The sequence below is a fragment of the Cervus elaphus genome, chromosome 24 (assembly GCF_910594005.1).
Source record: "Cervus elaphus chromosome 24, mCerEla1.1, whole genome shotgun sequence".
Classification (NCBI taxonomy): domain Eukaryota; kingdom Metazoa; phylum Chordata; class Mammalia; order Artiodactyla; family Cervidae; genus Cervus; species Cervus elaphus.
The window spans coordinates 24509016-24524247 of NC_057838.1; the positions used below are offsets into that span (position 1 = coordinate 24509016).

The 15232-nt window shown below is 55.5% G+C and overlaps 1 protein-coding gene across 8 annotated transcripts in view; it reads right to left on the minus strand.

Moving 5' to 3' along the window:
- SCN5A (sodium voltage-gated channel alpha subunit 5) overlaps positions 1-15232 on the minus strand; it is a 101247-nt gene that overhangs the window by 65060 nt on the left and 20955 nt on the right. For all 8 annotated transcript variants that reach the window (XM_043885572.1, XM_043885569.1, XM_043885565.1 and 5 more), the window contains 2 exons: positions 7899-7988; positions 6461-6589 (listed from right to left, as the gene is read on the minus strand). In XM_043885572.1, coding sequence (XP_043741507.1) covers positions 6461-6589; positions 7899-7988 — 219 coding nt within the window. The remainder of the gene's footprint in view (positions 1-6460; positions 6590-7898; positions 7989-15232) is intronic.

Sequence of the window (15232 nt, forward strand, 5' to 3'; positions counted from 1 at the left end):
TCTCTCTCCTCCCGCTCCCACGGGAAGGGCTGGTCATGACCCACGGCCTCCCCCAGGTCTTATTCCTGCTCTCAGTCCCTCCTGCCATGGGGACCTCGGCGAGGATGCCTTAAGAGGGTCCACAGAGCAAGCTCCCAGGCAGCTCTCTTGGTGACGGTCCCGTGAACAACCGGCGCTAAGAGGTGGCTACCCTGCCACATGCTCCACGCCACTGGAGACTGTGATGCACGGCCACATGGTGGGGTCTGGGGCTGGGGACATGGCCAAGAGGGAAACTCCATTTTCCAGGGGGAAAGTGATAAAGGAAGCAAGCGGGTGTCTGGTCCTAGCTGTGCTCTGCATTTTCTGCAGTGTCACGGGCTCATGCCTTGAAGCTCTGACCTGTGGGACTCAGAAGCCCCAGAGACCACTGTGGAGGCAAGGCGGGGTGTCTGAAGGCAGCCTGCTTGCTCCTTCCAACCACAAATCTCTGTGCAAGGGCTGATTCAGGAGTCCCTGAAGTCAGAAGGTGGCGGTGACCTGAGAACTCAGAGGGAGAAGACTTCCCAAGAAGATGCTTTGGAAGGTGAGACGGGAGCTTGCCCAGACAGTGAGCTCTTTGACCACAGGCAATGACCAACACAAGAAGAGGAAAAAAGCAGGTTGTGGAGTCCTAGGCATGTGCCAACCCCTCTCCCATGAGTCCACCTCTGTCTTGGTGTCCCCTTATGATGGGTCTCCATGGGAGGAGTCGCCTTGGGAAGTGAGCAGCCCTCCTGGGGATGTGTCCTTCTCGGGCCTGAGTGGTGCTTAGCTGGGCTGAGTGGCCATGGGCACAACTTGGACAACAGATTCCATAGGCCCAGAAGGAAGGCGTTGGTCTCTGGGGGGCTGGGCCCACCCAAGCAGAACACAAGGACACGCGTGGATGGGTCCCATGACCAGGATGTCTGAGCATGGATGGATAGTGTGTGCCCGGGGCCGTTGGGAGAGTGGCAAGTGACTGGTGATATTTAATCAAAGGTTTCACATCCAGGGTGTCTGACATTTAACCGAAGGTGTCTGATGTTTGACAAAGAACAGCGGACTCTGGATGGCTCATGTGTAACCAAGTGTGTCTGACCCGGTGTCTGAGTGACGTCAGCCCAGGGACACTGGGTGAGTGTTGAGGGTGGGTTGACAGGGCTGATGGACTCACTCTGCCAGTCATTGTGGCCCTCCAGGCCCTTCCACTCTGCTTAGAGCTTCTGAATCTGCCCTCAAGCTCTGGGGGTCTTCAGGGAGGGACCTGGCAGGCTGCACCAAGGGACTCGGTGACCTGAGGTTGGTCGGGTCCAGCCTGGTCCAGCGCTGACACCAGCTTCCTGTCCGTCCACTCGTGGGGCTCCTCCATCCTCATGGGGCGCTGTGGACCAAGCCTGCTCCCTCCTCATTCTCCATATCCCTTCAGGGATGGGAAGTCAGCAGACTCATTCTCAGCAGAGCTTTACTTCTGTCTACCCCAGGTCCTTTCTATGGTGTGGTCCATTTCTTCCATTTCTTCCACTGGACTCACGGCAGCCTGAAAATCTTTCTTGGGTGCAACAGTCAGATACAGCCTTGGCTTCCGATGGGAGGTAAACATCACCTCATCTGTTGATTTGGTTGAAGCTCCCTCTCAACTTTGGATGGCTAGTCCACTTTCTGTGAGGGCTCTGACCCTTAGGCCTCTGAGGGTCACACATTCTCCTCTCAGGCTTGGACTCTGTCCTGACATGGTGTGGCCATGGGATTGTCAGGAGGAGCCTGGGCCATTGCCAATGTCGCTGTTACATGGAAGCCATGGTTCTAGCCTGCAGGAGGCTCTGGGTCCATTTTCTGTGGCTACTCCAGTGGGTGTGCCCCAGAACAGAGTTTTCTTGCTGAGGACGCTGGCGTCAAGGCTGTGTCTCCTGGGTATAGGGAATGGGCAGAGAGCTGTGCCAGAGAGGGATCCCACTACTTCAGTCTCTTATCCCTTCCAGGCCCTGCCTGTCCCCTTGGGTCTCCAGGGAAGCCCTGCCCATCTCCTGCTTGGATTTAGCCAGTCTGTGTCCATCCCAGCGTAGACCCTGCCTCCTCCATCCCCTCAGGGTCCCTAGTCAACACCTGCTGGGCACAGGGAAGCCAAGACCCCAAGGGGTATGCGCCTCATAGCCTTCCAGGCCAGTGGCGTGGCTGAGAACGGGGCGGGGCCAGCGGTCAAAATACTGAGGAGGAAGAAGCCTGGAAGGTGGGTGCAGGAAAGGGTGAGGGCAAGGTGTGTCTGTGAGCACGTCTGTGACATGGGGGCCTGCTGCCTCTTTCACTCAGCCCAGCACCTGGTGCCTGGCTGCTTCCCATCTCGGGGCCCGAGACCCTCAGCGAAGCCTCTCGTGGGGCCCTGGGGTACGGCAAGGCAGGAGAGACCCTATATCTAGCAAAGGGGCAGCTTCAACAGTGGCCCAGAGTGGGGTGGAGCAGAGATCCGTGCTGCCCAAATGCTCCATCAAGCCGTTCTACTCTTTCTGCAGTGGCCAAGTCTCAGGGCAGGGGCAGACAGCTGGGGTGGGATCGCGGGCCCTGACACAGAAAGAGTAGACGGTGGTGGGGTAGAGTTCTACCCCATCACACCAGCCCCAGTGCGAGAGGAAGGCTTCTGGAGGCTGAGGAGCCGTGAGGAAGGCAGAGCCCGGCCTTCCTCCTGCTCGGCCCCCATCCGGGCATGCAGCCTTCCCATTCCAGGCAGACGGCCCCTCCTGGGCTGCGAGGCAGAGGTGCAGCCAGCACGTTAGCTACTGCAGTGATTGCCACCCTCTCCTCTCTGCCCTCCCTCCCTTCCCCTCCAGGTTTGGTTTCCATAACAACCCCAGAAGGTGGGAGGCAGCTGGTAATGCCCAGCTGAAAGGGGGGCCACAGGAAGAGCTCTGGCTGGAGGGTTGCAAGTGGAGCCTGACAGGCTTCCTGGCACCCTCCTCTGACCCTCCACAATCTCTAAAGTGGGTGGGACTGGGGATCAGGTGGAAGCCTAAGTCAGAAACATCAGATTAGGGGTGCTTCTCAAGGTTACGAGTTAGGAGACCTGGTTTGAGTCCCTGCGTTGCTGCTGATTCATCCTACAATTTGAGGCAAGGAGTAGGCTCTCTTTGAGCCTCAGTTTCTCCGTCGTTAAAACTGAGGGGAGGTGGGGGAATGTCACTGAACAGAACTTTCCTGCCACTTTGATTATCCTAGGAGCCCCACATTACTGAATCACTTTGGTTATAGCAGAACGCTTTTCACTGCATCACCACAGCAGTAATTCATTGTTTTCACAAAGCAGGAGCACTGTCAATCAACGTGCTGGGCCAATCTAGCCCAGAGAGCAAATCTGGCATTCCAGGCAGCCCCAGGGGAAGTGAGCAGGCCATTTCTTGTGAGACACTCAGAAACGTGGAAGCAGTCTGGTGGCCTTGGAGGTTTTGCTCTGCTTTTTCAGCCCAGGGTCAGTATAGAATGACAGGAGGCCTTGGTGAGCAAGGCACTCCTGCTCTGCGATTCTGAATGAAGGGAGTAGTTTCCCTTGGGATTCCGTGGAGGGGCTGACTGGGATTCTCTCACGAGACAGGACAGGAGGACTTCCTAGGAGTGAGATGGAGAGGACTCAGAGCACCGCCCAGAGTCACGGGCTGAAGACAAGTTAAAACTTGGCTCCTGACATCAGACAAGGGGCCCAGGGTTCTGGGCATGTTGTTGCAATAACCCAGTTCTCTGCTCAGGCTCCAGGACGGGAAGGTAGGGGAGGCTGAGGCAGACGCTGTATCCTCCTCCTGTGACTTCAGGCCCTCAGGGGTCTGTGGATCACCGCCCACCTCCCGCAGGGCACCTGAGAGCCGGGGCCTAGCGATCCTACCCCGCTCTCATCAGTCCTGGATGATGAGACACAGAGAACTCTACCTCCCTCCTCACACCTTGGACTCACCTCCCAGCTCTGGGTTCTCAGTTGATGACCCTGCCTCTCACCACAGAGAAAACAGAAGCAATCAGAAGAGAAATTCTTGCTCTCATCATCGGCTCTATCAATCCACCCCCACTGCCACTGGGAATTCTGTCTTCCCTGCTCTTACGGCCAACACTCCCCCCCGATCCTGGGTTCCCGACCCCTCGGGGCCAGCTCAAGGGCCTTGCTCCTGCAGTCGGCCCCTTTCACCATCACGGACTTGCCCTCTCTCCTGGATCGCTCCCATCAACCTGCACAGATGCTCCCTTCTTTAAGGGTCCTCCCTTCACCCATCCTCCCCTCTGATCACCATCTTACCTTGGGTCCTCTTTTAGAGTAAACCCCACAGACCAGATGGGTACACCTGCCCTCCTCCACTCTCCTCCCACCCTCCCTCGAGCCCTCTCTAATCAGGTGTGTGTCCCCCGTCTTGTCAAGGTCAAGGGCATCCGCCATTTTTATGTTGTTGACTCCAACAGTGCACCTCGGGTCTCACGAGCCTCCTTGTGGTTTCCTTCGAGTCACGTCCCCTCGTTGGCTTTCAGGACACTGCTCTCTCCTGGTTTTCCTCAGCCCTCCCCGGGGGTTCCCGCCAGTCTCTCTGCTCCATCCTCCTTCCTCCTGACTTCACGATGCCGGAGCGTCCCAGGGTACAGTCCCCAGGCGGCTTCCCTGCCCTGGCGACTCTCCCTGATGATCTCATCCGGTCTCCTGGCTTTAAATACCATCCGTATCCCGATGGCTTCTAAATTTATACCTCCGAGTGGACCTCTTTCCTGAACTCCAGGCTGGAAGATCCAGTTGCTGATTCGGTATCTCACCCTGGATGCTTTCATACTTAACATATTCCAGACCGGATATTCGAGTCTTCTCCTCCCTCCGTTCTCCAGGCCGACACATGGTCACAGCAGCCACCCAGCTGCTCACGCCAAAAGCTGCCTCGAGGTCTCCTGTCAGCCCTACTTTCAAATACCCCCAGAATCTGACCGTATCTCACACCTTCTCCACGGGGACCCTGGTCCCAGCCACCATCCTCTCTCTCCTGGCTACCAAAACAGCACCTGCGCTTACCCTTCCCCAGAGTCCCACCCACAGAGCAGCCAGGCCACCTCCTCGAAGGTAAAGCAGAGTGCGCCCCGCCCTGCTTTTAACCCCCATCAGTTCTCATCACACTCGACTCTTTTCTCAGCCTGTAGGGTGAAGTCTGTCTCCCACAGCCCAGGGCTCTTGCCCTTGTTAGCTCAGCTCTGTCCAGGCCTAAATCGACACTGGACCCCGGGCGAGTGGTAGCCCCTCTCCGAGCCTCAGTTTCCCCACCTGTAAAAGGGTGGGCTGGAGTCAGCTGACCAGTAGTGTGCCTAGAAACAGGGGCTCTGCTGCCTGTTCTGACCGGCAGACAGAAAGCGCCCCATCATCAAGGTCCAGCTTCTCTCTTTCCCTCTGTCCTCCAGCGTATGGCTGAGCTCAGAGCCGCTCACAGCCAAGGGCCAATAAAGACTTCGTCATGAACAGGCGGATTTAGTCAATCTGAGAAACCTAGAAAGCAGCAGCAGAACTGCACCTCAGATAGCACCCAGTTCAACACCACCCCTTCACCAGTGGGGAAAGTGAGGCTCTGAAGGGGCAGGGAGCATAACCCACACGGGCTCTGCTGTGGCCAAGGTGTAGTGCCCAGCCCTGCACACCCTGGGCTCTCCACACACATCGGTCTTTCAGAAAGGGTTTGACGGCTAAGCCCCTGACCACAGCTCCTGCATGAGAGGCCTGCCCTGATCCCTCAACCCCGCCAGAACCCAGCATCTGTTGTCTGAGATATCCAGAGTGGCATGCCTCAGTCCAACCCCTCAGCAAGAGGTCTCCTCCCAGGCAAGGAAGTGGGGCTTCAGCCGGTGGAGCAGCAGGCCTAGGGTCATGTCTGCTCATCTGTGAAATGGAGATAAGGGACCCCAATCCCGTCTACCTCTCTGGCTGGTGTGAGGACCCAGTGGATCGTGTCAGTGACTAGGGGTCTCGCAATGTGCCAGGCGTGGGGTCTGTGAGTGGAGACTGGAGCCACGCCAGGGTGCCTGGCAGGAGCTCCTGGGGGTGTTTGGCCACTTCTCTGGGCTCCTTTGCTCTCTCTCCTGCAGTTTAAGTCACCTTGGGATCCAGGTCACTTTTCATAGTGGTCCAGAGATTCCAGGTTGTAACACTGGTTTCCCTTGATGGAAAGTGCAGAGGATGCGAAACCAGAATCTTAATGAAGCCCCCTTTGAGCACAAGGCTGCCATGGAGCAACAGGTGAGCCAGTGGCCCTGACCCCTAAGAAAGCCTGAGTTACTCTGAACCCATCTCTCCCCACCAGGATGAGCTGAGGGCCTCCATGCCATCTCCCGCCTCCATAGCAGGAAAGTGGGTTGCTCTCTAGCCACCTGCAGAGCTGACGTGGCCTCAGCCTGGGGCCAGGAGGCGCCCACGCCCCTCAGCGTGGCCTCTCCCAGAACAGCGCAGCGACAAGGTACTTACGCCATGATGATCACACTGAAGTCCAGCCAGTTCCACGGGTCCCGAAGGAAGGTGAACGCGTGCAGGCAGAAGCCTCGAGCCAGAATCTTGACCAGAGACTCAAAGGTGTAGATGGCAGTGAAGGTGTACCTGGGGAGGAGAGATCAGCGGGAGGGTGAAGCCTGCAGGCCAGGTTGGCATGAGCCCTATGCATCTTTCCCCCTCTCGAGGGCCCTCACGCCAGGCTCTCTGCAAAGCCCCCACGGCAGAGCTGGAGTTGGGAGCTGGAGCTTTGTTCCAAAAACCTGGTCGGCTAACGCATCATCCTGTTTACTCAGCATCGTGCACAGGGCTCGCACGTTCCCATGTGAACTCTCTATCTTCTATCTCTCGGTTGTCTTGATGTAAGAAGACCCTCCACCTATCTCCTCCCCTCAGCCCTGGGGGTTGAGGTACCGCTGTGGCCACTGTAGGACTGTCAGGACACTCAGAGTCACGGCCCTGCACTTTTCTTTGTGGTTTCTCAGAGGATAGCCTGGTCTATCGTCAACCACCTACAGGTAGGTGGGTACAGGTGTCTACCTTGGGCTTTGAAAGGGAGTTGATGTTCTAACACCTGAGACTAGAAAAGGGCTATTCTCTGTGCTCGGGGCCAGCTGAGCAATCCCAAATGCTCGGATGCTGGGACTGCAGCCCACAGGGCCAGACGAGGAAAGGGTCACAGCCCTGCTGCTCCCCGGGTCTTAGCAGTTGGATGCAGAGCGCAGCATCAGTGATGCTGCTGGGTCCTGCATGAACAAGGCAAGCTGCCTAGGGAAGAGAGGCTTCCCTAGCCTTTTGTTGAGGGCCAAACGCACCAGGGGTGTTGGGTCCTCCTAGAGCCCATGGGTCAGGTACTTTCATTTGGGAAGGAAGAGCTAGGCAGCTTTCTAAAACTGGTTATAGAAAGTAGGACTTAGAGAAAAAAGGCAGCAGAGTGTGGTACTGAGCTAGGGAGAGTCCAGGGCCTTTCGTGGTGCCCACAGCCCCCAGCTGCACGGTTTGAAGCGGTTACTTCTCCAGTTCTCTCTCATCTGTCAAATGGGCCCAGAGGCTGTGCCTGCCCTATGGGGTTGCCGTGAGGGTTACGGGACATGATGCATACAGTTCTAGGACAGTGCCTGGCGTGCACTAAGTGTTCATTCAATTATTAGTATCATCTCTGTGTCTTCTCCAAAACCATCGGGTGGGTCAGGGAGAAAGCCCTCCTTTGCCAACCCAGAGAGCTTCCTCTCCTGAGGCCACAAATCAAAGCACAAATTTGGCAGGACTGGAAGCAGCAAGAGAGGGAAGGGCTGGGCCAAGGGCGCCCCAGGTGGGTGAGACCTGGGGCTCTGCTCAGGTGACCTTGAGGCCCAGAGTCTCGAATGGGAAAGGCAGAGGGGGCAGGGCCTGCTGGAGAGGCCCTGGGGATACTCACTCGACATATTTGGTCCAGGGTGGAGGGTCGTGCTGGGTCATGAACACGCAGTTGGTCAGGATGGTACACATGATGAGCATGCTGAAGAGCGTGGCGCAGTGTCAAGGAAAGTCACCTGCAGGGGCCACCACCAGCGGGCCCACCCCTGGGCTCCACACCACCAGGCCAAGGCTGCCAGGTCGACGAGACGAGGGCTCCCAGGAGACACACCGGGGCTCTGCCTAGTCCTTGCCAATCCCTCCCCTTTGGGGCCGGACACCTGCCCTGCTCCACAGCCTCTGACAGGGACCAGACCCTTGAGTCTGAGCTATTAGCAGAGTCCCTTGTAGGGCCCATCCCACAGGGATGGATGGAAGGTAGGAACCTCCCAGACCTCAGAGGTTTTTACCCATGGCCACATTGGAGGGAGACGGGCATTTATAAACAGCTGCTCGGAGGCCACTGTTTTGGGGAGAGGGAGGTCATGATGGCAGGGCTCTGAGTGCCCTCCTCCACTTCTACGGGAGTGGCCCAGGCTGACCTTTGAGTCAGGACTTCTGCCAAAACGTATATGCCCTGTCAGGACACAGTGAGCTGGGGGAAGCAGGACACCACTTCTCTGGCCGTTGCTTCTTTTGCGCAGGCTCTTCACTCTTGGCCTCTGCTCCACCTAGCACCCTGCTCCTCTCCTTCAAGGAGCTCCCCCTCAGGGCGGTCTGCCCCGACTCCTTGCTTGTTGCATCCCCAGGGCACCAGGCACCCCTCTGTTAGCATGGCTGCCTCCCTGAATGACAGCGTCCCTCTGTTCCCACCACAAGGGGAGCTCTTTAAATGCCACGACTGTGTCTTGGGCATCTTTGGGGCCCTTGGCCTCGAACCGAACTGCTCCAGGCCTTGTCTGATCCCTGACTCCTTGGCTCCAAGTCCCAGACGCTGCTTCAGACTGGATGAAGCTCTGACTGACCGCCATGGCCTCCCTCACTTCTACCAGAACTGCGGAGGAACACAGGTCAGACCCTGGGCCTCCTGTGGGCGGGGACACCCCTGAGAGGCCCGGCCCTGAACAAGGACACTCTGCTGCCCTCAGGAATCTTCTCCCAAGTTCGACTGGGGAAATTGGGCCTCCCGCCCCCTGCAGCTGCTCCAAGGGTCACCATCTTGCCTTGGCATCGGCCCGTGGGGCGATTCTCATGGACGCCCCAGGTGCTGCAGTAATTGAACTCCGGGGCCTGCCTTTTCCCTCCCCATCACAGTTCCACCCTTTCGCATGGCCTGCCCAACCTCAGGCCCAGTGCGGAGTCCGGTGCAGTCAGACCGGAGATGGGGCTGAGCTAGGGTTTTGATTTCTAGAGGGGGGGCTGGCCCAGCTGGGGAGAGAGGTGGGATGTCTTCCACACCTCCAGTGCTCCTTCGAGAGAATCCAGGGAATCAGGCAATAGCATGTCAGATCCAGCCCCCAGTTTTATAGCGGATTCTCCAATTTCTCATCTGAGATGACAGGGGTCAGGTTTGGGGACCCTCACCCTTAGTCAAACCAGGGTTAAGTTCAGTTCAGTTGCTCAGTCATGTCCGACTCTTTGTGACCCCATGGACTCTAGCACATCAGGCTTCCCTGTCCATCACCAACTCCCGGAGCTTGCTCAAACTCAGGTCCATCAAGTTGGTGATGCCATCCAACTGTCTCATCCTCTGTCATCATCTTCTCCTCCTGCCTTCAATCTTTCCCAGCATCAGGGTCTTTTCCAAGGAGTCAGTTCTTCGCATAAGGTACCCAAAGTTTTGGAGTTTCAGCTTCAGCATCAGTCCTTCCAATGAATATTCAGGACTGATTTCCTTTAGGATTGACTGGTTGGATCTCTTTGCAGTCCAAGGGACTCTCAAGAGTCTTCTCCAACACCACAGTCCAAAAGCATCAATTCTTTGGCGCTCAGCTTTCTTGGTAGCCCAACTCTCACATCCATACATGACCACTGGAAAGTCATACGACTTCTGGAAAGCTGGTAGCTCAGCTCAGAGGCCGGGGCTACAGGGAGCCCTGACTTCTCCCCAGCTAGGGGGTGCCTCCCCAGACACTGGGGTCCCTCCCTCTGCCTGGGGGAGGGTCTTCACCACTGGGCCTAGCTCCTTCTCCAGCATTCAAGGGCAGGTTAGATAATCATCTCAATAGCCCGTCTCCCCTACACACACACACACATTCCTCACACCCCGGCTCCCTGACAAGGCTTTCCTCACTGGGCAGGGAGTTAACAAGCCCCTTAACCAGCCTTTATTCATCCCCAAAGATCCATTGCTTAACTGCCTACTGAGGATCAGATGATTCCTGACATGTGAAAGTACTGATGCTAACAGCAAGTATTTATTGAGCCCTTCTTAGGTGTCAGGCTCTGCTCTCTGCATCCACTGACTATTTCTCTTCTCCCAAGAATGCAGGAGGTGGAAACTTCTTCTCCATTCTAGAGATGAGAAGACTGAGGCACAAAGAGGTTACCTTGAAGGATACTCTAGTAGGTAGAATAATGCCCCCCAGCAGAGAAAATCAAGTCCTAATCCCTGGATATAAACGCTCATGTAGATGGCAAAGGGGACTTTGCAGATGTGATTAAATTAAGGATCGGGAGATTATCCTGGATTATCTGGGTGGGCCCAATGTCATCACAGGGTCCTTATAAAAGAGAAAGAGGCAGGCATCAGCATGATGTTCGTGAGAAAGACTCCACCAGCTGTTGCTGACTTTGGAAATGGAAGGGGGCCAGAGCTGAGGATTTTCCGCAGCCCCTGGAAAACAGAAAAACCTAGAAAATGGATTATCTCTGAGAACCTCCAGAAAGAACTGCGGCCCTGCGGATACCTTGTTTTTAGCCCAGTGAGATCTTTTTTGGACTTCTGACCTCAAGAACCATAAGATGAAAAAAAAAAAAAGAACCATAAGATGACAAGTCTGCATTGTTTCAAGCTGCTAAGTCTCTGGTAATTTGCTGTAGCAGCCGCAGAAAATGACTGTGGGTCCGACCCTGGTCAATGGCAGAGCCCAGATCTGAGACCTGGCCGTCCTGATGCAGGCTCCACTCTGAACTCACCATCTGCTGCTGCCTCACCATCTCTACACGATGACAGCAAAGTCCCCTGGCCCCTTCCCTCACCTCCAGATTGAAGGGCCTGTGGGAGTCACATTGTTTCAGGCCCTCAGCTGCCAAGTGGGAGTGCTGTACCACACTTGGACTCTGACACCTACACGGCACGATGAAAACCACGGGGTGAAGGGCTCTGTAAATTGTGCTCAGACAGCCATCCAGGAAGACGAACTGAATTCTTTGTCATTTTTAAGAACCCACCTCACATGAGCACATGGGCATGGCTCTGTGTGGGAGATAGGGAGACCTCCAAGCCATTGAGCTGCTCCGAGATAGGAGATTATGAGAAATCAGACTTGTCTCTGGCAACGGTGAGCAGGGAGGCTTCCTGGAGGAGGCATTCACATAGGCCCTGGAGGCTGGTTAGGGTTCCTCCAGCAAACAGTCAGTCCAGCTGTTCCTGGGGAAGCTCAGGACTAGAGAGATGCCTGTCTGAGGAGCCACGCCTCTCCCCGCTGTGGTCTTACCACTCATGGCTCTCATCAGAGCGGAGAAAAGGCAGCTTGGCAGAGAGCAGCAGTGTGGACAGGCTGCCTTGGACCAGAGGACTTGGCTGGACACAGACAGAGGTGAACTGCAGTCTAATATCAAGACCTCGGGAACAGCCAGAGCAGACAAGTCTTCTGAGCCCTGCCAGCCACGGCCTGCACTGCACAGGGGGGAAGGAAAGGAATTTTGGCTTCTCTAGACACAGCAGTGCCTTAGCGTGAGTTGCCTGGACTCCAGTCTCTGCCACTTGACTGCTCAAAACCCTGCCTGGCTCTCCAGTTCTTGAGGACGGCCCTTCCATTGCTCTCAGTCATGTTCGGGGAGGTGTGTGTGTGTGATCTTTTCCTACGCAGACGGAGCCTCTGGTCCACGTGACTCTGCCCAGGCATCCCTGAGTTCCCACGGAGCCACCACACAGCCAATCCCGGAGAAGTCAGGTGTGCTCCTGGCCAGGGCACAGCTGTTGGCACTGCCTGGTGGCTTCAGGCCGATGACGGAGCTGGTTTCATGCGTGGGCAGTGGCAGAGGCCAGTTCTCCAGGGCTGAGCTGAGCCGAACATCTTCAATCCTGTCATGTCATTGTCCCTAAACACCCACTCCCAGCCTCATAATTAAAACACCAGCAAGGACTGCCAGCCTGGGTTGTGGGGAATGCCTAAAACTGGGGCTGCCTGTCTTCAGATGCTAAGGAGTCAAAAAACTCCCAATGAGAAGGGAATTAACAGTTGGCGTATTTTCATATATTTGTTCTATTAAATGAACACACCACACACACACACACACACACACACACAAACACACACACACACACGGTTTGATTGCCCATTTGAATCTAGAAGAACGTGGGAGGATTTTGTGAACAGATCCTGTGCACCCAGGAAGGCAAAATGCTGCTCGCCATGAACGTGCAGCGTCTCTGAATGTGACTGCAGTGGAATTTGGAGTTCTGTTGGTTTCTTTTATTTAATCCTGGCAGGAACACATTTTGCAGGATTATAACAAAAATACATCGGGAAAAAAAGTTCTCCATGCCCATATTTACTTTTTAGGCAACTTCCCAGGGACGCACTGCGAGCGTGGAGCCCAGAGCAAAGCTGAACGGAGTTACGGTGCGCTTGCCAGCCTGTCACTGGGAATGCCTGGATTGTCACAAGTGAGAGGAATTTCTTTCTGGAGAGCAGGGCCTGTGTTCCTGCCCCCTTTCAAGTCAGTCTTTGTCCCTACTGCCCTTTCCAAAGGGCCTGGCACAAAACTTTGCACATTGGGGGCTGAGATGTTTGAATATTTTTAGAAATGTAAGCAGACAATTAGCTTCAGTTTTGCAACATGAAAAAGTTACTAGAGATCTGTGGCACAGCATGACTGCTCTGGACACTTAAGAATGGTTAAGATGGTCAATTTCATGTTATATGTTTTCTACCACACAAAGTGTGTGTGTGTGTGTGTGTGTGTGTGTGTGTGTGCGTGCGCGTGCACTCAGTCACTTCAGTCCTGTCTGACTCTGTGACCCCATGGACTGCGGCCCACCAGGCTCTTCTGTCCATGAGAGTCTCCAGCCAAGAACACTGGAGTGGTTTGCCATCTCCTTCTCCAGGGGATTTTTCCAGTCCAGGGATCAATCCCACATCTCCTGTGTCTCTTGCCCTGCAGGCAGATTCCTTGCTGCTGAGCCACCAGGGACGCCGGCTCAAGTGTGCGTATACATACGTATATTCTGTGTTGTGCTGAGTCACTCAGTCATGTCCGACTCTGTGACCCCATGGACTGTAGCCCATCAGGTTCCTATGTTCTTGGGGATTCTCCAGCCAAGAATACTGGAGTGGGTTACCATGCCCTCCGCCAGGGGATCTTCCCAACCCAGGACTGAACCCAGGTCCCGCACTGCAGGCGGATTCTTAACTCTCTGAGTCACCAGGGAAGCTCAAGAATACTGGAGTCGGTAGCCTATCCCTTCTCTAGGGGATCTTCCCAACCCAGGAATAGAACCAGAGACTTTGGCATTGCAGGTGAATTCTTTACCAGCTGAGCTACCAGGGAAGCCTATCTATATACAGTCATATCTATCTATCTATACACAGAGAGAGAGGGGGAAATTTTGTAAATCTATCTATCTATACACAGAGAGAGAGGGGGAAATTTTGTAATTCAAGACCTGAAATCAGTATGCCTTAGAAATGCATGGTGACTGCTGATGGGCATGGGGCTCCTTTTTGGTGATAAAAATGTTTTGGAACTAGTGGTAATGGTTGCACAAACTTATGAATATACTGTACTGAATATACAGTGTACTGAACTGTACACTTTAAATGGTAAATTTTATGGTATGTGAATTTTATCTTGATTGAAAAATGCATGAAGAGCTTGTAGATTTGAGGTCTCACACTGGTGGTTCTGGTCTGGAAGGGGCTAGGAGTCTTCATTTTTAACAAACTTCCCTGGTGCCGCTCAGACTGACATTTAGAAGTGACTGCCTTTGAGCAGTGAGGGCACAAATCATAGTTGTTTATTGCTGCTGTGCCTGACCCTTTGCAACCCCGTGGACTGTAGCCCGCCAGGCTCCTCCGTCCATGGGCTTTCGCAAGCAAAAATACTGGAAGTGAGTTGCCACTTCCTTCTCCAGGGGATCTTCCTGACCCAGGGATTGAACCCCCATCTTCTGCACTGCAGATTCCTTACCAGTGAGCCACCAGGGAAGCTACAGATCACAGAGACTTTCCTAAAACAGAGGTTCTGGGCCACATTTTGAGGGCAAGACCCAAGGACACAGGAGGGCTGCTCCCCAACCCCACAACCCAGGCCCCTCGTCTCCCTCAGTGCCTCCCGAGCCCGCTAAGGGGCGCTTCCATCCCCAGGTAGCAGAGCATCAAGGAGCCGCTAAGAGCCCAGCGCGGGGCCTCCCAGCTGCTGAGCCGCTTCCCTAGGGCAGCTGCCCTGGGAGACGAGGCCTCCCTTGGAGCCCTCAGGGCCAGCCCTGCCGGGCGGAGCCAGCTCCTCACAGCCTCGGAGCCAGCACTTGGCGGACCCTCTGGCCAGGCTGGGGACTGCATTGTCCCTGCTGTCCCCCTGGCCCACCTGCCTCCCTGGCCTCAGCCGCCCCATGGCCCAGCCTTGCAGGGACCCCGGCGCTGCAGGTGCATCCGCAGGGGCTGAGCTGACTGCTAGAGAGAGCTGGTTGGTTAGATACCTGGAGGAGAAGCCCCAGGAGGGAGCCAGAGCGCAGAGAGGCCACGCCCTTGCAGTAAGCCCGGAGAGAGGCTCAGCGCAAGACGGCTGGCGTTGCCTCCTACCGCACTGCTCTCACCAGGCTATGCCCACACGCCGGCAGGAATGACAACTCCTCATGTGGTTGTCTAATCACTCTTGGGCGGGGGCTGGGGGGGTGGGATGTAAAATTCCCAAGGGGGCAAGGACAGGGACTTATCCAGTTTGATAAGCACCCCAGAGTGCCAGGCAAAGTGTGTAGCACCTCCAGGGAGCTTGGGAACAGCTCAAAATTAAATCCAGAACCACCCATGCCTCACAAAGTAGGATGCAGCTGTGAGTAGTAGGCTGCTCCATGGATATAGTCCCTCCCCACAGTGTCTGCCCACCCTGGAGACCGCCCTGCTGATGCCACAGCCACGCCTAAATGGGGGGCTGGAGTTCCCTGGATGTACACGTCCCAGGATCCCCAGGAGAAAGGCCAGAGCAAGCTGGAGGGGGCCAGAGAGCATCTGCCTGCAGAAAACGAACGGG